At 45.2% G+C, this 23,806-nt stretch overlaps 1 protein-coding gene across 1 annotated transcript in view; it reads left to right on the forward strand.

Annotated features, from left to right (window-relative positions):
* Positions 1 to 20,027, forward strand: part of LOC126106638 (speckle-type POZ protein-like) — a 59,696-nt gene extending 39,669 nt beyond the window's left edge. The window contains exons 3-4 of the mRNA XM_049912993.1: positions 5,901 to 6,358; positions 16,897 to 20,027. Coding sequence (XP_049768950.1) covers positions 5,901 to 6,358; positions 16,897 to 17,176 — 738 coding nt within the window. The 3' untranslated portion in view covers positions 17,177 to 20,027. The remainder of the gene's footprint in view (positions 1 to 5,900; positions 6,359 to 16,896) is intronic.
* Positions 20,028 to 23,806: the final 3,779 nt, after the last annotated feature.

Here is a 23,806-nt window from a genome sequence, read left to right on the forward strand (position 1 = left end):
GTTGAGGAGGAATGGACATCTCTAAAAAGGGCCATCACAGAAGTTGGGAAGGAAAACATAGGTACAAAGAAGGTAGCTGCGAAGAAACCATGGGTAACAGAAGAAATACTTCAGTTGATTGATGAAAGGAGGAAGTACAAACATGTTCCGGAAAAATCAGGAATACAGAAATACAAGTCGCTGAGGAATGAAATAAATAGAAAGTGCAGGGAAGCTAAGACGAAATGGCTGCAGAAAAAATGTGAAGACATTGAAAAAGATATGATTGTCGGAAGGACAGACTCAGCATACAGGAGAGTCAAAACAACCTTTGGTGACATTAAAAGCAACGGTGGTAACATTAAGAGTGCAACGGGAATTCCACTGTTAAATGCAGAGGAGAGAGCAGATAGGTGGAAAGAATACATTGAAAGCCTCTATGAGGGTGAAGATTTGTCTGATGTGATAGAAGAAGAAACAGGAGTCGATTCAGAAGAGATAGGGGATCCAGTATTAGAATCGGAATTTAACAGAGCTTTGGAGGACTTACGGTCAAATAAGGCAGAAGGAATAGATAACATTCCATCAGAATTTCTAAAATCATTGGGGGAAGTGGCAACAAAACGACTATTCACGTTGGTGTGTAGAATATATGAGTCTGGCGATATACCATCTGACTTTCGGAAATGCATCATCCACACAATTCCGAAGACGGCAAGAGCTGACAAGTGCGAGAATTATCGCACAATCAGCTTAACAGCTCATGCATCGAAGCTGCTTACAAGAATAATATACAGAAGAATGGAAAAGAAAATAGAGAATGCGCTATGTGATGATCAGTTTGGCTTTAGGAAAAGTAAAGGGACGAGAGAGGCAATTCTGACGTTACGGCTAATAATGGAAGCAAGGCTAAAGAAAAATCAAGACACTTTCATAGGATTTGTCGACCTGGGAAAAGCGTTCGACAATATAAAATGGTGCAAGCTGTTCGAGATTCTGAAAAAAGTAGGGGTACGCTATAGGGAGAGACGGGTCATATACAATATGTACAACAACCAAGAGGGAATAATAAGAGTGGACGATCAAGAACGAAGTGCTCGTATTAAGAAGGGTGTAAGACAAGGCTGTAGCCTTTCGCCCCTACTCTTCAATCTGTACATCGAGGAAGCAATGATACAAGGTGGAAGGATATCAATGATACGATTCGCTGATGACATTGCTATCCTGAGTGAAAGTGAAGAAGAATTAAATGATCTGCTGAACGGAATGAACAGTCTAATGAGTACACAGTACGGTTTGAGAGTAAATCGGAGAAAGACGAAGGTAATGAGAAGTAGTAGAAATGAGAACAGCGAGAAACTTAACATCAGGATTGATGGTCACGAAGTCAATGAAGTTAAGTAATCCTGCTACCTAGGCAGTAAAATAACCAATGACGGACGGAGCAAGGAGGATATCAAAAGCAGACTCGCTATGGCAAAAAAGGCATTTCTGGCCAAGATAAGTCTACTAATATCAAATATCAGCCTTAATTTGAGGAAGAAATTTCTGAGGATGTACGTCTGGAGTACAGCATTGTATGGTAGTGAAACATGGACTGTGGGAAAACCGGAACAGAAGAGAATCGAAGCATTTGAGATGTGGTGCTATAGACGAATGTTGAAAATTAGGTGGACTGATAAGGTAAGGAATGAGTAGGTTCTACGCAGAATCGGAGAGGAAAGGAATATGTGGAAAACACTGATAAGGAGAAGGGACAGGATGATAGGACATCTGCTAAGACATGAGGGAATGACTTCCATGGTACTAGAGGGAGTTGTAGAGGGCAAAAACTGTAGTCAAGCAAATAATTGAGGACGTAGGTTGCAAGTGCTACTCTGAGATGAAGAGGTTAGCACAGGAAAGGAATTCGTGGCGGGCCGCATCAAACCAGTCAGTAGACTGATGACCAAAAAATAAATAAATAAATAAATAAATTGAGCCGGCCGGAGTGGCCGAGCGGTTAAAGGCGCTACAGTCTGGAACCGCACGACCGCTACGGTCGCAGGTTCGAATCCTGCCTCGGGCATGGATGTGTGTGATGTTCTTAGGTTAGTTAGGTTTAAGTAGTTCTAAGTTCTAGGGGACTTATGACCACAGCAGTTGAGTCCCATAGTGCTCAGAGCCAGCCAAATAAATTGAGCTGTTTTATTGATTAATACTCCAAAGAGTACATACTGACATGTATGAGTGCAGAGTATCGCGGCGATAACATTGAATAAAATGTTCTCGGGTTTCCGACCTCGTCGCGAGCTTTCGGCCAAGCACTCCTTGGCCATTGTCAAGTGGTACGACTGCCAGTGGGCTGTTGGTGCGCCCTTATATACGCTAGCTGCCGGCTGTGACGTCAGTGGTGCCCGTGACATTGCCATATATGGGCATGTTTTGAGTCTGCGTTCAATGTGCCCTCTTCAACCGCGCGATCGCTGGATCCCACGGAGCGCTGAGCTGCTAGTTTCTCGCGTACGTATGGCCAAATGACGAACGTGTCGTCAACGTATCGAAAAAAAACACTTCGGCTTCAATGGCGCAGTATCAATGGCAATATCCTCAAAATTCTCCATGCAGAGGTTTGCAACAGATGGAGCCAACGGGCTACGCATTGCTACGGCGTCTGTCTGATCGTAATACTGGCCGTTGTACACGAAATAGCAGGACGTAAGAGAAAGTAGACGAGTTTTTGCAACACCTGAGTGGCATCAACAGTAATATTCAGTTCACCCTGGAGGGCATTGCACTTCCACGACGTCCTTGTCCATCGTAAACGAAATGGGTGCCTTGGCCACGGCGTCTACAGAAAACCCACCCACACAGACCTGTACCTGCACGCCACCAGTCATCATCATCCAGCACAGAGGCGCACAGTATTACAAACATTGGTGCATCGTGCAGGAGGAATATCAGACGACGATAACCCACCCCATCAACTGAGCCACCTACGCAAGGTTTTCAGGAATAACGGCTACAGCGCCCATCAAGTGAAAGAAGTGATTTCTGGGAAATATCAGAATAAGTCCACCAACGAAGAGCAGGAAAAGAAACTTGCTTTGCTGTCATTCTGTGGCTCTGTGTCGGGCAAGATATGCCTCCTGTTGAAAAGACACAAGATCAAAACCGAGCGAGGTGGCGCAGTGGTTAGACACTGGACTCGCAATCGGGAGGACGACGGTTCAAACCCGCGTCCGGCCATCCTGATTTAGGTTTTCCGTGATTTCCCTAAATCACTCCAGGCAAATGCCGAGATGGTTCCTCTGAAAGAGCACGGCCGACTTCCTTCCTCATCCTTCCCTAATCCAATGAGACCGATGACCTCGCTGTTTGGTCTCCTTCCCCAAACAATCCCAATCCCAACAAGATGAAATCAATCTTCAGGCCTCCAACGAAAATCCGTCAATTACTGAGACCAGTTAAAGACGCAGTAGGTCTCAGAACACCTGGAGTCAACGAAATGTCTTGTGAGTGTGGCCAGAAGTACATCAGTGGTGCGCACTGTGGAACAACGCAGGAAGGAACATGAGAGGTAATAGCGCCTACGTTATCCAGAGAAATCTGCGTTAGCTGAGCATGCGTTAGAAAACGGTCACCACATAAAATTTGACGATACCTCTGTCGTGGCTCGCACTAACGGCTTCTGAGAAAGAAAGTTATTGAAATAAAAATTACAGCAAACACCCTGATGTAGTAACCAAAACCAACCGCGGGAACGCCTTGGGCTGCAGATCGGAGCCGCCAGGCAGGGAAGCCGCCGGCGGTGGAGCACGCACCACCGGGTAAACACGAGTCGGACGACAGACCGACGACAACCGACCACGACCGACTATGACCCGCACAACAAGGAAGAGGTAAACAATGGAGGCTTGTAGAAACCACAACACCAAACTCCAACAATAAATTCACTCGGAACCACAGCCAGGCAAATATCAACAACGAGCAACGACCAGATCGCAGTACCGCCGAGATAGAGACGCAATCCAGAGCGAGTACGAGACTGACTGGACTAGGGTTTTTTTTTCCTTTATTGAGTTTCGATTCCCCCTAAAGGGGGCGGGCTGGCAGCAGCTTATTACGCCACTCTTCAGCCTACATAATTTGTTTTAAAAAGATGAAGATAATAAAAATAATAACAGTTGGCGATAAAATCGGTGACTTAAAGGTAAAATGGCAGAAAATACTGGAGCTTAAAACATAAAACACAGGGTGGATGATGCTACTAAAATACACAGGAAGCAGAAAAAATAAGAGACAGACAATTAAAAAACACGGCGACAGTCTGGTTTCTGTTCGCAAGAGATATAAAATGCACACCCAGCGACAGCATGATTTCTGTTCGCAACACTGTGGAAAGACGCACAACACTGATCACTCACTTAAACACTGCACTAAAACGTTGGCACAAATAAGACATACCACACCCGAGAGCAGGTGGGGGGAAACTGGTCAGATGACGGGAAAAAGGGGGGGGGAAGGAGAGGAAAAGTGAAGGAGGAGGGGGGAAAGGAGCCAATGGAAGATGAGGATACATAAGAGGGGGGGGGGGTGGACTAGGGTTTTTCTTTTTTTTTTTTTCCTTTATTGAATTTCAATTCCACCCGAAGGGGGCGGGCTGGGAGCAGCTTAGGACGCCGCTCTGCAGCCTACAGATTTTCTGACAAAGAACAGGAGAATAAATAATAATAAAAAACAGGCGATAAAATCGGGGACTTAGTGAGTAACAAGGTGAAAAGAAAACGGGGAAATTAAAACAAGCAACAGAGGGATGATGAAGCGAATAAAAATACATACGGAGCAGACAGGGAAAACAAATAGACAATTTAAAAAAACACGGCGACAGTCTGGATTCTGTTCGCAAAGTATATAAAATTCACACCCAGCGACAGCATGGTTTCCGTTCGCAACACGTGGAAGACAAACAACACTGAATAGTCACTAGAACACAGCACGAAAAAGTCGGCAAAGGTGACACCACAGTCGAGAGCAGGTGGGGGGAAACTGGACAGGAGATGGGAAAACAAAAAAGGGGGGAAAGGAGAGTAAAAGCGAAGGGGGGGGGGAACCGGGAAAGGAGCTGTTGGAGGATGAGGACCCATAAGAGGGGTGGGGGGCAGACGCGACAGGGAGGGGGGTAGGCAGAGGAGGGGAATACAAAAGGACTGGGGGGAGAAGGGAGGTAGGGAGGGGTGTAGTGGGGAGGAAACAGGACGGAAGGGGGGGGAAGAGGGAGCCCAGGGAAAGGACAGAGGAAAGGAGGGGGAGGGAGGATCAGAGTTGAGTGGACTAGGGCAGAGCGGGTCCCTATATTCGAAACCGGAGGGAGCGGCTATTGGCCGCGGTCTGCACGTAGTGTAGCGGTGACTGCGCGAGAGCCGCTTCACGGAAGAGCCTCCGCGGACGCGGAGCCCTCTATGGGCTGGCTGCGTCCATTTGTTCTGGCGCGTGTTCGACTTCCGCGGCGGGAGGTAGTAGACTTGAATAGAGGCGGTGGCTTGCAGCTGAGCACTGCGTGGGATCCAGCGATCGCGCGGTTGAAGAGGGCACATCGAACACCGACTCAAAACATGCCCATATATGGCAATGTCACGGGCACCAGTGACGTCACTGGTGAGCCGAACGCTCGTGTACTTTTAAGCAATTGACGCGGTTGGAAACCCGAGAACATTTTATTCACATACTGACATGTATTTCATTGTTATATCGGATATAATATTTAGTGACTTAGGGGGTTAATTAGCTAAGTCCTGTGGAAGTATACTGATTTTTATTGTGTCCTTCGTTACCAAATGCAGCGCTGAAAATGTCTCTCTGGTGCCTTTGCCTTTTCTGAAGCTAAACTAACCGTTATCTGGATTCATCATTAATAGGTGTAAACATTTTCGTGTCGACAGCTGCCTATCATAGAGTCTGAGCTGTTCAAAGTGGGCGAGGTGCAGAGGAAGGAGTGGCTGCGAGGCTTCAGCCAACCGAAGGATGTGCAGTCAGACGAGCTACTGCTGGAGAGCGAGGTGGTCGTGGTGCGCGGCGTGGCGGAGTCCGCTCCAGGACCCACCAACAGTCTCAAGGGTGACCTGGCAATGCTGCTCAAGCTGGAGGAGGACGCTGACGTCACGCTGCTGGCCGGTTCCGGCGCGGAGCGGCTGAGGGCGCACTCGACGATCCTGCGCGCCCGCAGTCCTGTGTTCGCTTCCAGGTTGCAGTCACCGGAGGTAGCCACCAAATCTGGCTACGTGTTCGACATGCAGGACGTGAAGCCGCACGTGGTGAAGGAGATGCTACGCTACATCTACACCGACAGTACTCCGGAGCTGTCGCAGATGACAGAGGAGCTGCTTGCCCTCGCCAACAGGTTTGATCTACGTACAGGATAAATACAGCCAACCGTGCCACATGATCTGTCCTCTCCCTCCATCGGCTCCCCAGCCCCATTTTGTTTTTTCCTCTCCTCCCCCCTTTTTACCCTCATCTGTCCGGATCCTCCCCCTCCCCCATCTGCCTTAGGCTGTTGTGTGTCATCTTCGTGTTTGCTCTATAGTGCAGTCTTTACGTGCACATTCAGTGTTGTGCATCCCTTTTTTAAGTGTTTCCAACGCTGTCTTCATTAGCATCGTCAACCACGTGTTTTTATACACTACTGGCCATTAACATTGCTACACCAAGAAGAAATTCAGATGAGAAACGGGTATTCATTGACAAACATATTATACTAGAACCGACATGTGATTACATGTTCACGCAAATGGTTCAAATGGCTCTGAGCACTATGGGAATTAACTTCTGAGGTCATCAGTCCCCTAGAACTTAGAACTACTTAAACCTAACTAACCTAAGGACATCACACACATCCATGCCAGAGGCAGGATTTGAACCTGCGACCGTAGCGGTCGCGAGGTTCCTGACTGAAGCGCCTAGAACAGCTCGGCCACTCCGGCCGGCGTTTTCACGCAATTTGAGTGCATAGATCCTGAGAAATCAGTACCCAGAACAACCATCTCTGGCCTTAATAACGGCCTTGATACGCCTGGGCACTGAGTCAAACAGAGCATGGATGGCGTGTACAGGTACAGCTGCCCATGCACCCTCAACACGACACCACATTCATCAAGAGTAGTGACTGGCTTATTGTGACGAGCCAGTTGCTCGGCCACCATTGACCAGACGTTTTCAATTGGTAAGAGATCTGGAGAATGTGCTGGCCAGGGCAGCAGTCGAACATTTTCTGTATCCAGAAAGGCCCCTACAGGTTCAAAATGGGTCAAATGGCTCTGAGCACTATGGGACTCAACATCTGAGGCCATCAGTCCCCTAGAACTTAGAACTACTTAAACCTAACTAACCTAAGGGCATCACACACATCCATGCCCGAGGCAGGATTCGATCCTGCGACCATAGCACTCGCGCGGTTCCTGACTAAAGCGCCTAGAACCGCTCGGCCATCGCGGCCCGCTGGCCCGTACAGGACCTGCAATATGCGGTCGTACATTATCCTGCTGAAATGTACGGTTTCGCAGAGATCAAATTAAACGGAGAGCCACGGGTCGTAACACACCTGAAACGTAACGTCCACTGTTCAAAGTGCTGTCAATGCGAACAAGAGGTGACCCAGACGTGTAACCAATGGCACCCCATACCACCACGCTGGGTGATACTTAATTATCATCTAGGAATTTCAAGGTCCGACCATGAATCTTAGCGACGGTGATGGTCCTTGTCTACAGATTCACCCTTGCGATACATTTTTCTCAACGACTGAAGACTTAGTAGAGACATTGCTTGTAGAAGTTAGCATGTTGGCGGTTCAGGAAGAGCCCTATCTAAAATAAATCTACATCTTGATCTACATCCACATGATTACTCTACCACTCACAGTTAAGTGCCTGGCATTGGATTCATCGAACGACTGTCAAGGTGTTTCTATACCGTCCCACTCTCGAACGGCGCGCGGTAAAAACGAGCACTTAAATCCTTCTGTGCGAGCTCCGATTTATTTTATTTTGATAATCGTTCCTCCCTATGCAGGTGGGCACCAACAGAATACTATCGCAATCGGAGGAGAGAGTTTGTGATTGAAATTTCCCGAAGTGTTGCTGCCGCAACGAAAAGCGTTTCAATGATTGGCACCCCATTTCACGTATCATATCCGTGGCAACATCTCCTCTATTTCGCGATGATACGAAACGAGCAGTCCTTCTTTGAACTTATGCGAAGTCCTCCGTCAGTCTCATGTGATGCCTATCCAATACCGCACAGCAGTACTCTAGAAGAGGGCAGACAAGCGTGGTGTAAGCAATCTCTTTAGCAGAACTGTTGTGCCTTGTAAATGTCCTGCCGGCCGGAGTGGTCGAGCGGTTCTAGGCGCTTCAGTCTGGAACCGCGCGACCGCTACGATCGCAGGTACGAATCCTGCCTCGGGCATTGATGTGTGTGATGTCCTTAGGTTAGTTAGGTTTAAGTAGTTCTAAGTTCTAGGGGACTGATGACCTCAGATGTTAAGTCCCATAGTGCTCACAGCCATTTGAACCAATTGAGGTTTCCCCAGAACATTATGCAATCGTTCCAATTTAAATTATTCATAACTGTAATCCCTAAGTTTTTAGTTGAATTTACAGCTATTAGATTTGTGTGATTTATTGCATAACCGAAAATGAGCGGATTTCTTTTAGTAGTCATGTGGACTGCATCACACTTTTCATCACTTAAAGTTAATTGCCACTCTTCGAGCCACACAAATAACTCGTCTAAATCATTTTGCAACTGGTTTTGATCATGTAACGACTTTAGATGACGGTAAATGACAGCATCATCCGCCAACAACCTAAGAGGGCTGCTCAGATTGTCTCCTGTGTCATTTTTGAAGAGCAGGAACAGCAAAGGGCCTGTAACACCTCCTTGGGGTATGCCAGATATTACTTATGTTTTACTCAATGACTACTGGTCAATTACTGCGAAATGTGAGAGGAACTCACGAATCCAGTCGCACAACTGAGATGATACTGGAAAGTCGTTTGTGAGGAACGGTGTCGAAAGCCTTCTGGAAATCTAAAAATATGAAATCAATTTGAGACACCCCGTTGATAGCACTCTTTACGTCGTGAGAATAAGGAGCTGGTTGTGTTTCACAAGACCGATAATTTCTGAATCCGTGCTTACTATTTTTCAATAAATCGTTTTCTTCGAGATAATTTATAATGTTTGAACACTCCCAATGTTCCAAAACCCTACTGAAAATCGACGTTAGTGACATGGGGGTGTAATTCAGCGGATTATCCCTGTTTCTTCTCTAGGGTACTGGTGTAGCCCGCTCAACTTTCCAGCCGCCTTTTTGGCCTCACTGTGGGGTTTTCATCTGGGTTTCGTGGCAGACGAATATGGGGCAAAGGCCCAAGAAGCAGCATGTACAACGTAATTGTACGTAGTATGCTCCCGTGGTCGTGTGTCAGTTACGAGCAAAGCGTAACACCATACAATGGCTGTCCCAACAACAACTCAGCATCATATTGCGCGATGATTGATTCGTCTTCGACATTTTTTGCGGTGATGAATGTATGTATTGTAATCATCTGTAGCCTCTGTTGTCAGGTCGTCCTAAGTTGTTTCTAATATTACGTTGACAGTTATCACGATACGCTTGTTTATGTGCAACTGAATAAAACCAATGTTATCATGTCATACACGTTTCGCTTTTAGTTTTTGAAAGACATGGTCAGTTGCTTGAAATATGCATTCGTGTACACATAAAAATGTATACTGTATATTTCAGGCCGCTAAAGGCGCCTTTCAAAAAATAAAAGCAAAATGAGTGCGGTGTGATAAAATTACACTACTGGCCATTGTAATTGCTACATCACGAAGATGACGTGCTACAGACGCGAAATTTAACCGACAGAAAGAAGATGCTGTGATATGCAAATGATTAGCTTTTCAGAGCATTCACACAAGGTTGGCGCCGGTGGTGACACCTACAACGCGATGACATGAGGAAAGTTTCCAACCGATTTCTCATACACAAACAGAAGTTGACCAGCGTTGCCTGGTGAAACGTTGTTGTGATGCTTCGTGTAAGGAGGAGAAATGCGTACCATCACGTTTCCGACTTTGATAAAGGTCAGATTGTAGCCTATCGCGATTGCGGTTTATCGTATCGCGACAGGAATCTTATCCGCGTGGCTATAACAGATCATGCAGCCACGTCTCGATCCCTGAGTCAACAGATGGGGACGTTTGCAAAACAACCATCTGCACGAATAGTTCGACGGCGTTTCCAGCAGCATGGACTATCAGCTCGGAGACCATGGCTGCGGTTACCCTCGACGCTGCATCACAGACAGGAGCGCCTGCGATGGTGTTCTCAACGACGAACCTAGGTGCACGAATGGCAAAACGTCATTTTTCCGGACGAATCCAGGTTCTGTTTATCATGACGGTCGCATCCGTGTTTGACGGCATTGTGGTGAACGCAACATTGGAAGCGTGTATTCGTCATCGCCATACTGGCGTATCACCCGGCGTGGTGGTATGGGGTGCCATTGGTTACAAGTCTCGGTCATCTCTTGTTCACATTGACGGCACTTTGGACAGTGGACGTTACATTTCAGATGTGCTACGACCTGTGGCTCTACCTTTACTTTGATCTCTGCGAAACCGTACATTCAAGCAGGATAATGTACGACCGCATGTTGCAGGCCCTGTACGGGCCTTTCTGGATACAAAAATGTTCGACTGCTGCCCTGGCCAGCACGTTCTCCAGATCTCTGACGAATTGAAAACGTCTGGTCAATGGTGGCCGAGCAACTGGCTCGTCACAATACGCCAGTCACTACTCTTGATGAACTGTGGTATCGTGTTGAAGCTGCATGGGCAGCTGTACCTTTACACGTCATCCAAGCTCTGTTTGACTGATTGCCCAGGCGTATCAAGGCCGTTATTACGGCCAGAGGTGGTTGTTTTGGATACTGATTTCTCAGGATCTACGCACCCAAATTGCGTGAAAATGTAATCACGTGTCAGTTCTAGTATAATATATTTGTCCAATGAATACCCGTCTATCATCTGCATTTCTTCTTGGTGTTGCAATTTTAATGGCCAGTAGTGTATTTTCATTCATTTACAAATAGACGGACCTAATGTGACAATTATCAATATAATATTTGTGACCACCACGAAAAGTTACAGTTATGTAATCAATTTTTGGTATATTTTTAGGTACATTTCTGAAATGCTAGTAGTGTGTCCACAGAATAAGTTGGTCCATTAAAGGCCTGAACATGTTCAATATTTATTGATAATAATAGTTCGTCAGCACTTCAATAAATGAAGCAACCCGCACACCATCAATATTATTGTCAGTACTGACAGACGGTAAGGTGATTTTGCAAGATTAAGATGTCAAACACGCAAAAGAAAGCATGCGTCACAATCATACCAGCTGTAACAACAGAAAAAGAGGGAATTCTTCAGAAAATGGCTGAGAGAGAGCGACTTGTCGCATATTAATTTACTGACTGAAATCAGAATCACGTTCGCGAAATATTTCATAAAACTGTTTTCGAATGAGGAAAGAGAAGTAAAAATGTAGTGTGGTGAACAACGCAGCCTGCTATGGTAATGATCATGTAAAGTAAAGAACATTTGTCACGTGTATTTTGCACTGTAAGACAAAAAATAGATGCACCACGAAGTAGATGTCAAAATGCGACGAAAATCGGTAGATGTGCTGTATATGTACGGGCAAACAAACGATCACAATTCAAATTACACTCCTGGAAATGGAAAAAAGAACACATTGACACCGGTGTGTCAGACCCACCATACTTGCTCCGGACACTGCGAGAGGGCTGTACAAGCAATGATCACACGCACGGCACAGCGGACACACCAGGAACCGCGGTGTTGGCCGTCGAATGGCGCTAGCTGCGCAGCATTTGTGCACCGCCGCCGTCAGTGTCAGCCAGTTTGCCGTGGCATACGGAGCTCCATCGCAGTCTTTAACACTGGTAGATGCCGCGACACCGTGGACGTGAACCGTATGTGCAGTTGACGGACTTTGAGCGAGGGCGTATAGTGGGCATGCGGGAGGCCGGGTGGACGTACCGCCGAATTGCTCAACACGTGGGGCGTGAGGTCTCCACAGTACATCGATGTTGTCGCCAGTGGTCGGCGGAAGGTGCACGTGCCCGTCGACCTGGGACCGGACCGCAGCGACGCACGGATGCACGCCAAGACCGTAGGATCCTACGCAGTGCCGTAGGGGACCGCACCGCCACTACCCAGCAAATTAGGGACACTGTTGCTCCTGGGGTATCGGCGAGGACCATTCGCAACCGTCTCCATGAAGCTGGGCTACGGTCCCGCACACCGTTAGGCCGTCTTCCGCTCACGCCCCAACATCGTGCAGCCCGCCTCCAGTGGTGTCGCGACAGGCGTGAATGGAGGGACGAATGGAGACGTGTCGTATTCAGCGATGAGAGTCGCTTCTGCCTTGGTGCCAATGATGGTCGTATGCGTGTTTGGCGCCGTGCAGGTGAGCGCCACAATCAGGACTGCATACGACCGAGGCACACAGGGCCAACACCCGGCATCATGGTGTGGGGAGCGATCTCCTACACTGGCCGTACACCACTGGTGATCGTCGAGGGGACACTGAGTAGGGCACGGTACATCCAAACCGTCATCGAACCCATCGTTCTACCATTCCTAGACCGGCAAGGGAACTTGCTGTTCCAACAGGACAATGCACGTCCGCATGTATCCCGTGCCACCCAACGTGCTCTAGAAGGTGTAAGTCAACTACCCTGGCCAGCAAGATCTCCGGATCTGTCCCCCATTGAGCATGTTTGGGACTGGATGAAGCGTCGTCTCACGCGGTCTGCACGTCCAGCACGAACGCTGGTCCAACTGAGGCGCCAGGTGGAAATGGCATGGCAAGCCGTTCCACAGGACTACATCCAGCATCTCTACGATCGTCTCCATGGGAGAATAGCAGCCTGCATTGCTGCGAAAGGTGGATATACACTGTACTAGTGCCGACATTGTGCATGCTCTGTTGCCTGTGTCTATGTGCCTGTGGTTCTGTCAGTGTGATCATGTGATGTATCTGACCCCAGGAATGTGTCAATAAAGTTTCCCCTTCCTGGGACAATGAATTCACGGTGTTCTTATTTCAATTTCCAGGAGTGTATTTATTCCAGAGGAAAAGCTTCGGGAACTAAACAACTCAATAACGCGTTGGTCCACCTCTAGCCGTTATGCAAGCAGTTATTCGGCTTGCAGTTGATTGATAGAATTGTTGGATGTTTTCCCCACTGATACCGTCCCATATTATGTCCCATTGCCCTGTCAAATTGTCACTCGCTGGTTGGAGGACCCGGCCCTTAATGTTGCAGACGCTCTCACTGGAGAGAGATCTGGCGACCCTGCTAGCCAATGTAAGCTTTCGTAACCACGAAGACAAGCAGTGGAAATACTCGCTGTGTGCCAGCGGGCATCATTTTACTAGCTTGCCACTAAGGGTAGCAAAGCGGGGCGTAGAAAATCGTCCACGTACCACTACGCTGTGAAGGTGCCACGGATGATAACCATAGAGGGTTGACACACAGTCAACACAGATTTAGTAAACATCGTTCTTGTGAAACACAACTAGAGCTTTACTCGCATGAAGTGCTGAGTGCTATCGACAAGGGATTCCAAACTGATTCCGTATTTCTGGATTTCCGGAAGGCTTTTGACACTGTACATCACAAGCGGCTGGTAGTGAGATTGCGTGCTTACGGAATATAATGTCAGTTATTTGACTGGGTTCGTGATTTCTTCTCAGAGAGGTCACAGTTCGTAGTAATTGACGGAAAGTCATCGAGAAAAACAGAAGTGATTTCTGGCATCCCCAAAGGTAGTGTTATTTGCCGTTTCTTATCTATATAAACGATTTGGGAGACAATCTGAGGAGCCGTCTTGGGTTGGTTGTAGATGATGCTGTAAAGTCATCAGAAGACAAAAACAAATTGCAAAACGATTTAGAAAAGATATCTGTATGGTGCGAAAATTGGGAATTGAACCTAAATGCCGGCCGGAGTGGCCGTGCGGTTCTGGGCGCTACAGTCTGAAACCGAGCAACCGCTACGGTCGCAGGTTCGAATCCTGCCTCGGGCATGGATGTGTCTGATGTCCTTAGAATAGTTAGGTTTAATTAGTTCTAAGTTATAGGCGACTGATGACCTTAGAAGTTAAGTCGCATAGTGCTCAGAGCCCTTTTTTAACCTAAATAAAGAAAAGTGTGAGGTCATCCTCATGAGTGCTAACAGGAACTCGTTAAATTTCGGTTACACGATAAATCAGTCAAATCTAAAGGCCGTAAATTCAACTAAATGCCTAGGAATTACGAACTGCTTAAATTGGCAGGAACAGATAGAAAATGTTGTGGGGAAGGCTAACCGCCGGCCGTTGTGACCGAGCGATTCTAGGCGCTTCAGTCTGGAACCGCGCTGCTCCTACGGTCGCAGGTTCGAATCCTGCCTCGGGCGTGGATGTGCGTGATGTCCTTAGGTTGGTTAGGTTTAAGTAGTTCTAGGGGACTGATGACCACAGATGTTAAGTCCCATAGTGCTTAGAGCCATTTGAATTTTACTAAGGAGACTGCCTACACTACGCTTGTCCGTCCTCTTTTAGAATACTGCATCGCGGTGTGAGATCCTTACCAGATAAGATTGACGAAGTACATAGAAAAAGTTCAGAGAAGGACGGCACGTTTTGTATTATCGCTAGGCAGGGGAGAGAGTGTAACGGACATTATACAGGATTTGGGGTGGACATCATTAAAACAAAGGCGTTTTTCGTTGCGGCGGAATCTTCTCACAAAATTCCAATCTCCAACTTCGTTGATGCCGACTTACATAGCGAGAAACGATCACCATGATAAAACAATGGAAATCATAGCTCGTAAGGAAAAATATAGGAGTTCGTTATTTCCGCGCGCTCTACGAGATTGGAATAATAGAGAATTGTGAAGGTGATTTACAGAGTATCCATGTAGATGTAGATGTAGGGTCCTGCTATGAAAGTAAATGACGCCCCAGCCCGCTTGGTTGGCCGAGCAGTCTACGGACGGCTTTCTGGATTGGGAAAGAGCGCCTGGTCCCCGGCACGAATCCGCCCGGCGGATTTGTGTCGAGGTCCGGTGAACCGGCCAGTCTGTGGATGGTTTTCAGGCGGTTATCCATCTGCCTCGGCAAATGCGGGCTGGTTCCCTTTACTCCGCCTCAGCTACACTATGTCGGCGATTGCTGCGCAAACAAGTTCTCCACGTAGGCGTACACCACCATTAGTCTACCACGGAAACATAGGGGTTACACTCGTCTGGTGTGAGACGTTCCCTGAGGGGTTCACCGGGGGCTGAACCGCACAATAACCCTGGGTTCAGTGCGGGGCGGCAGTGCGTTGAAGTGGACTGCGGTAGTCGTCGTAGGGTTGTGGACCACTGCGGCTGCGGCGGGGACAGAGCCTCTCCGTCGTTTCTAGGTCCCCGGTTAACATAACATGAGATAACATAAATGACGCCCCAGAACATAACTGCTGTTTGTCGGGCTTTGTGGTGGGTGAAAGTCAGGATGGTATGCCAGCATTCTCCGGAGCGTCTGGAGACACAGCTTTGGTGTGGAATCTCATTGACTAGAGTAGAATTGTTTTAAATCATGTGTCACGTTCGAACTGAGTCCCAGCGACCAGGGGTGATGGACTGGGGTGCCACTTCATTGCAGGACCCCTTTGGTTGTCATCACCGCCACGCTTACAGGCATCCAGGTTCGTCGTTGAGTACACCATCGTAGGCATTCCTGTCTGTGATGCAGCGTCAAGGGTAACCGCAGCCGTTGTCTCCGAGCTGATAGTTCGTGCTGCTGCAAACGTCGTCGAACTGTGCATGAAGATGGTTGTTGTCTTGCTAAGGTCCCCGTCTGTTGACTCACGGATCGAGACGTGGCTGCATGATCCGCTACAGCCATGCGGATAAGATGCCTGTCATCTCGACTGCTAGTGATACGAGGCCGTTGGGATCCAGCACGGCGTTCCGTATTACCCTCCTGAACCCACCGATTCCATATTCTGCTAACAGTCGTTGGTTGGTTTGGGGAAGGAGACCAGACAGCGAGGTCATCGGTCTCATCGGATGAGGGAAGGACGGGGAAGGAAGTCGGCCGTGCCCTTTTGAAAGGAACCATCCCGGCATTTGCCTGGAGCGATTTAGGGAAAACACGGAAAACCTAAATCAGGATGGCCGGACGCGGAATTGAACCGTCGTCCTCCCGAATGCGAGTCCAGTGTCTAACCACTGCGCCACCTCGCTCGGTTGCTAACAGTCATTGGATCTCGACCAACGCGAGCAGCAATGTCGCGCTACGATAAACGGCAATCGCGCTAGGCTACAATCCGACCTTTATCAAAGTCGGAAACGTGATGGTGCGCATTTCTCCTCCTAACACGAGGCATCACAACAACGTTTCACCAGGCAACGCCGGTCAACTTCTGTTTGTGTATGAGAAATCGGTTGGAAACTTTCCTCATGTCAGCACGTTGTAGGTGTCGCCACCAGCACCAACCTTGTGTGAATGCTCTGAAAGTTAATCATTTGCGTATCACAGCATCTTCTTCCTGTCGGTTAAATTTCGCGTCTGTAACACGTCATATTCATGGTGTAGAAATTTTAATGGCCAGTAGTGTAACTTGTGGACGTCAACAAGTTCGCCGTATTGTCTAATCCAACTTGGCGAAAACCTCACCTCAATATATTTTTTCATTCTGAATACGTTTATGATGACACGTCTTAGCTGCCTCACTGTGTATACATTACTGACATGTGGTCTGAAGATATTAGCAACCTGGACTGTCGTTTGGTTGCAGGTTCGAGCTGATGGGCCTGGTGAGGCGTTGTGAATTCGAGCTTTGCCAGAAGCTGACAGTGGACAATGCTGCCCGAACCGCACTGCTAGGGGTGCAACACTCCTGCCTGACGCTCCTGCAGGTCGTGGTGCCATTCATCGAGCAGAGGTACGGAGAAGTGATGGGCACCCCTGGATGGACTGTCGCTGTCCGCACCGACCCCGAAGCCATGGCTACTGTCAGCCGACTCATCTCCGATGCTGCCAAGGGACAGTTCAAAATTCGACTTTCATCTCACTAACTGCATTTTACTGGGGATAGACACAATCCAGTGAGGAAACAAAATGTCTCTCCTGATGTACTCACTTTTCCTGACTAGCCTGCGACAGTCCGCACCAACCTCGATGGCTACGGTCAGCTCTCTGATCTCGGACGCTGCCGTGGGGCAATTCAGAATTCGAACCTCATGTCAATAAATCTTAGTGCGGCTAGTCGCTACCCTGTGCAGAAAATTTTTTTCCCCAAGTACTCGACTCTCCTTAAATACAAGTTGGGCTTCAAAAAACTGCTACATGAAATGGAAAGCAGCACCCTTCTTCAACAAATTAATAAAAGTTTGGAAATTAGTATTGCACGGTGAAACAGTCCAGCGGGGAGGCAGGTGAGGAATATGCACCACACTGTGGAGAGACACCCATCGTGTGCTGTGTCTCACTTTCCTGTACATCTTGTCAATTTCGCATAGTCAAATCGGGAACTCTGACAGGACTTATTAATAGCTGGAAACCTAGGTCACTCAAGACTGTTGCGGTCTCATCAACGAATATTAGGCTACTGTATCAATTTATAAAACAGTCAAGATCGCAATAATAATTTATTTAAAAATGATGACCAGGTTCGGCCTCTATACTGTCCATTTTCAGATCTAATTCACTCTAAACATATAAAGAGCGCCAAGTACCAAATTACAGCCGGCCGGGGTGGCCGAGCGGTTCTAGGTACTACAGTCTGGAGCCGCGCGATCGCTACGGTCGCAGGTTCGAATCCTGACTCGGGCATGGATGTGTGTGATGTCCTTCGGTTAGTTAGGTTTAAGTAGTTCTAAGTTCTAAGGGACTGATGACCTCAGAAGTTGAGTCCCATAGTGCTCAGAGCCATTTGAGTCATTTGAACCAAATTACAAAGGAAAGTCAGGGAATAACATATGGTGCGAAAACAGAAAGATGAACAAGATTTAAAATAATATAGCACATACCCATATGGCTTCAGCCAATGGTGAACAGAACGGTTGTGTGAAATCATGGTCGTTTACTGCTGCTGATGGCTAAGTGCCAATGGTTACATAGAGAGGAAATGCGCGCTTATTCCGCCTGACATTCGCCTCAGACAATGGTCAATGGGTTATGTCAGGTGAGTTCAAATGGACGAATAGAAATGTGAAAAAAATAAAAGTATTTGTATAACATTATACGAAAACTAGCTTATAAATAACTATATTAGTTCGCTGATAAAAATGATGTAAGCTAAAAACATTAAAAATTAAGAGAGGCAATGTGATAAGCTACGTGGTAATCAATCGGCGCCTGGGGCCTTGTTTGGTACTTGCAGAGATGTCATTCCATAGCAACCTCATCATCAAAGTAGCTGCGGGCACTCGAAGATGTACCAGGAGGACGCCGTATGTTGCTATGACGGTATCATGCGGCTTCAGTATCCACTGGCAAGGATGAAGCAGTGAGGCACCGCAGATTGTGTTGGCATTAGTGTGTTGATATGTTATGACTAGCACCAGGACATTTGTTGACAGTGCATAAAGAAGCTAAAAGGTCAATCATTATACTGAAAAGATATACCTAAAAATGTAATACCGTAATGAATAATTGTGTGTATATGACAGCACCGAAGAATGTTGCTGCCTGAAGCGTTCGTTCATTTGTATGCATGCTACGCAAATCATTGCCCATTGGCAGTGGCTGACGTGATGTGGCATAGGTGTGCGTTTTTCACTCTATTTAACTCATGGCAGATTAGCCATCAGCAGCAGTAAACGACCCTGATTTCACATACGTGTTCCATGCACTACCAGCTGCAGCCATATGGTTAAGTGCTGCATTGTTCTAACACTATGCTTTTTTCTGACTTATCTATGTAATTTGGTACTTGACACTCTTTATATCTTTACGGTGCATTGGATCTGAATATGATTGGCATAAAGGTCAAAACTGCTTATAAAAAATTATTTCGACCTTGACTCTTTTATTAATTGATAATTTATAATAGATCGCTTTCAATTCCCCAAACCATGCCAACTGCAGTTGGCCTACTATGTCTGCAAGTCCATAAAGAAACGTTGTAGTCCAGTTTCAGTCACTGACATCAGTTTCAGTTCATTTTCTTGCTTTCTTACTCTCTATTTGTCTATTCTTTGTTACTCTTCTTCTCATGTTACCTCTTTCTTTCTTCTATCAATAAATTTCTTCATTACTTGAAAGTATTACTGTTAATACTGATTCATCTTTTTTTTCATTTATTTTGTTATATCTAAGATTAGCAATATTGTTGATTTATTTTTTCCAGTAATAAATGAATGATTATTTTGCAACCCTCTTCTCACTGGATCAGTAAAGACACCATGGAGAAGTTAACCCTTTGTTGACCACGTTGTTACTTCTAATTTCTCAGCCATGTAAATGTACTGTACTTTGTAATATTCTGATCATGTCTCTCTGTTCTATTAAATTTATAGTTCATTGTCAAACAGCTAGAAAATAATTTTGTCTTGAAATTATTCTATACTTTTTTATCTCCACAGTCCAAGAAATACAGTACAAATGTGACATGGCATAGCTTTTAGTTAATTTTTGTATAATTCTACATGGACTTTTTAAATTTTGTTTGATATACATTTATCTGATGTACTTATATGTATGGTCACTAGATCTTAACGTTTTTCTTTTTCTTTAAATCCAGTTGTATTCATTGTTTGCTTGATTAAATGCTTAGCAAATGGTACATTTTTGTACTATCTCTCCATTCAAACCGTTCTTAGAAGTATTATTGGTTTAATTTTATACATTCTGAGCTATGCGTTGCATTTTCATCACCTCTGGTTTGCAAGAAATATTTTCCCATAAATTTCAAGACAAATTTAGTAATTGGTTCTATATCTATTATTATATTCTGTTGCATTTGTTTATAATTGAAATCTGTAACGTATTGCTCCACTGTTTCTCTTATAATTAATCAAACAGATTCTTGAAATCAACAAAAAATTATGTTTGACTTGCTCCATAGGTAAACTAGTAAAATTTGATGTAGTTTGATTTTGTATATAATAAAATGCTTTCTTAAGATAAAATTATTGTATGTTTAAAATGTAGAACTAATTCTGTATTAAAATCCTCCATAATTATCCTTAATGTCAGTCTGGTTTTCCGTATCACTGTATACCTCCATATACAGTCCTCTCAAGAAGTTTGTTTTTATATTAATTTATGTCTACCCTGACAATTTTTCTCCTAGACAACACATTCCTATGCACATTGTTTTCCCAGGTGCTGTAGCATGTGCCACACCATTATTTCCCTGTGATAATTTTGTTCCATATATTTATTTCACCACTTCTTATTGCAGTAAATGTTTATCAAATGTGCAATTTATTCATTTTCTGTTTTTCCATGGTTCATCCCCAACAGTATTATACTACAAAGATAAAATTTCATTAACAGTTTCCTACATTCTATTTAGAAAATTTAAATATTTTTGGAAGGAATAACATTCCCTTTAAGGAGGTCAGTCACTGAATCATTATAGAGTTTTGTTTATTTTTGACACAATCATTTTCCATGATGTAGTCATAACTTTTTTTGGCCCACAATGACCATATTCAGACGCTATGAGTGGTATTTTGTCACCAAATGTTCATGCATTGTTTGACAACAAATTAACATTAATTCACCAAATGCCACCCACAGCATCTCAAGATGGTTATCGTGGGCCAAAGCCAGTTATGATTGTGTCTTAAAAAGTGAGTGTGTCTAAAACAAACAAATATTTATTTCAGTATTTGATAGCAGTAGTGTTTATTTCTTGGAGAAAGAGCTATGCGTCAATTTCCTTGTGAACTCCATCTTGGTTTGGCCCATTTCAGTTACGACCATTTCTTAATTTGCTGATTTCTTTCATTTCTTCTGCTACTGTCTCTTCTTTTTTTCTTTTGCTTTTGTAATGTGTGGTTACAATGGCATATGAAATTTTCATCGTTTACTGAAACATTTCTGTATAGTAACAGAAGGAGATTGAATCAGATATGTACATCTTTTGTCTCTGCATTGTTGCAGAGCTTGTTTAGGGAGTTTTGACTATTTTGTTGCTGTAATAGTATAGCAGTCATTAACAGAAATATATATTTTAATTTCCTGGCCCTTCTGAATTATGAAGTAGACTTCAGTGTGTGTGAAAATTTCTGTACAAAACTCAGGATTCTGCAGATTGCTATGTCAAATGTATGATTACGGTTCTAAATCAAACTTGCACGATGTCTGAGTTACTTACTGAATTGTTTTGTTCCACACAGCTTAGCTGTTTACATTTCAAAATAATTCACACTTGTCCTAGTTTTGATTGAAACATAACATTTCATTCTTGAGTAAAGCAGTTTAAATGCAGATGTCCACATTTTTCCAGCTTAATCACTTTACTTTTGTATTATTTGTAAATCTTTAATTCTTTCCTATATAAAAGAGGGGCTTAGTGATCCAACCTACGCTTCATGTCAACACCGTTTCATGACATTTTGATGGCCATACCTTTGAGTAGTTGAATTGTGTGAGGATGAATATTTTATTCTATTCAATTATCGTACATCCATCCTTAACAATAGGTGGCTAATGAGACTACAGCCCATTAGTCTATGAGAAGTAATGATAACACCTCCAGCTGCGTGTCTGTATCTATTTATTCATATGTGGTCAGTTTCAGTTGTCCACCCCATCGTCACCAAGCCTCTACGTGCATCAAATGTGACAACAGCATTATTCATGCAAGGATACGACATCATAATGTCAAAAATAACTGTTACCAAAGGAACTTATTTCATAAACTCTATACAAAAGCAAACCACTTCTATTGATTCATATTGCCAGCAAGATCATTAAACCATAAAGTTGCCATAATGAACTCTGTTCCATAATAACATATTTACTGTGGCCCTCACTGCCTACAACAACAAGAGGGATGCTCAGTAGGACTAACCAATCTTGTATTTTGAGTAAGTCACGAACATATAGTGAAATATGTATAATAAGTTAGACAAATTGTATAATCAGGCAGACACGTCCAAACAGGCTAACAGTCATGTGTTTATTCAATATTACACTACCTGGCTATGAAATTTCACCCAATGTGTCTAGTACAGGTAAAACGTGACTGGAAAGAAAGTTCTAAACTGTACAACAAAATTAATGTAAATCACAACTGAGATACAATATTTGGGGTTGTGGTTTACAGTTCTTGCGCATTTGGAGTGGGCTAAAGTAGGATACATTAAGCAGAAGAATACGTCAGCCTCAGAATCTTTGACATGAATCTTAAGAGAGGAACATAATCCACCCACTAAGAACAGTCAGGTCGACTTATGTGTAGAGGCGAGCAGCCAAAAATCGCATCCGAATGTTACATACACACTCTAACACTACAATTCGTTCATACGCCATTCACATGGCAAGGATGATTGTCAACAAACACCCATAATTTCTTGGTGTAGTCGTTTTGTGAGACGTGAGTGTGAGTAAGTACTATATTGTGCTTTTAGTATCTCTATCAGCAGACATTACAACAGAGGCATATGAGCTGGCATGAATAGAGCAGCAGAATAGCGCAGAAACATGCACACTTTACACAGTATGGGCATATCTGCTGATGGAAGTGTTCACCTGCAGAAGTGATCCAGCACTTACGCCGAGGTCAACCATCGTGAACCTTGCCTTGTGATTCATGATGACTGTTGCTGATGAGTGCTCAGACATTAGCTAACCACACCATCTGCATACTGAGTTTATTTCCCTGCATATCTTTTTGGACACTCTGCTTCTCATAGATTGACTCACACAGTCCTTTTTTGTTTTCCCTATCTGGTATTCCTTTTGGGCCACCGACTTGGCATTTCTGCAGTGCTGGCAGGAACAGTTGGGCCAACACAACTAACAGCAGTAGCTGTAACAGGATCAGATGCAGTCGCTCTCGAACCAGAATGCAGATTTTCTTTGCACCCTTACCCCATCGGCGCACATTGTGCAGCTCTCTTCCCCATCCCCAACACCGTTGTCCGATTTTGATAAATCTATGTAAAGGTGGGAAAATTACCTACGTGGGTTCTTCCTGAATTGCCATATAAGGAATATTGCCGATCTTGTAGATAAGGCCGCCTGGTTGTCATCCAGCAGTGCAGGTCTGTACGAAATGGTCAAAATCTGAAGCCCTCCACTGAGCCTGAGAAGTTCCCCATTGATGAGCTTTGTCAATTGTTGACACAGTATTTTGAACACCAAATCCATGTGGCGGCGGTATGGTTGCAGTTTAAACGGTACCAAAAGTGCGATGAGCAGTCATATTTGGCCTGCTTTGCTGATTTGCATGGCATCTCATGCAAGGGTCATTTCGAATGTCCCAGTTGTGCTACCTCTTATACAGACTCCCTGATTTGGAACGTAATTGCCCAGTTAGCACCTGATCTCATGGTTCAGACTCAGGTGTTGACGTCTTGCCCAGATTCTACAACCACATGAACTGATGGCGAAACTCAGGGACATCCTTTGTGGTAACTGGCATGTAGCTTAATTAGGTGTCCACAGTACGGAGCTCCCAGTGCTCTGGTGGATATCCCAGGCTGATTCATCTGCCACTATGTCACCGTGTGTTGACGCCGTTGATG

This window comes from Schistocerca cancellata, chromosome 10 (assembly GCF_023864275.1).
Source record: "Schistocerca cancellata isolate TAMUIC-IGC-003103 chromosome 10, iqSchCanc2.1, whole genome shotgun sequence".
Classification (NCBI taxonomy): Eukaryota; Metazoa; Arthropoda; class Insecta; order Orthoptera; family Acrididae; genus Schistocerca; species Schistocerca cancellata.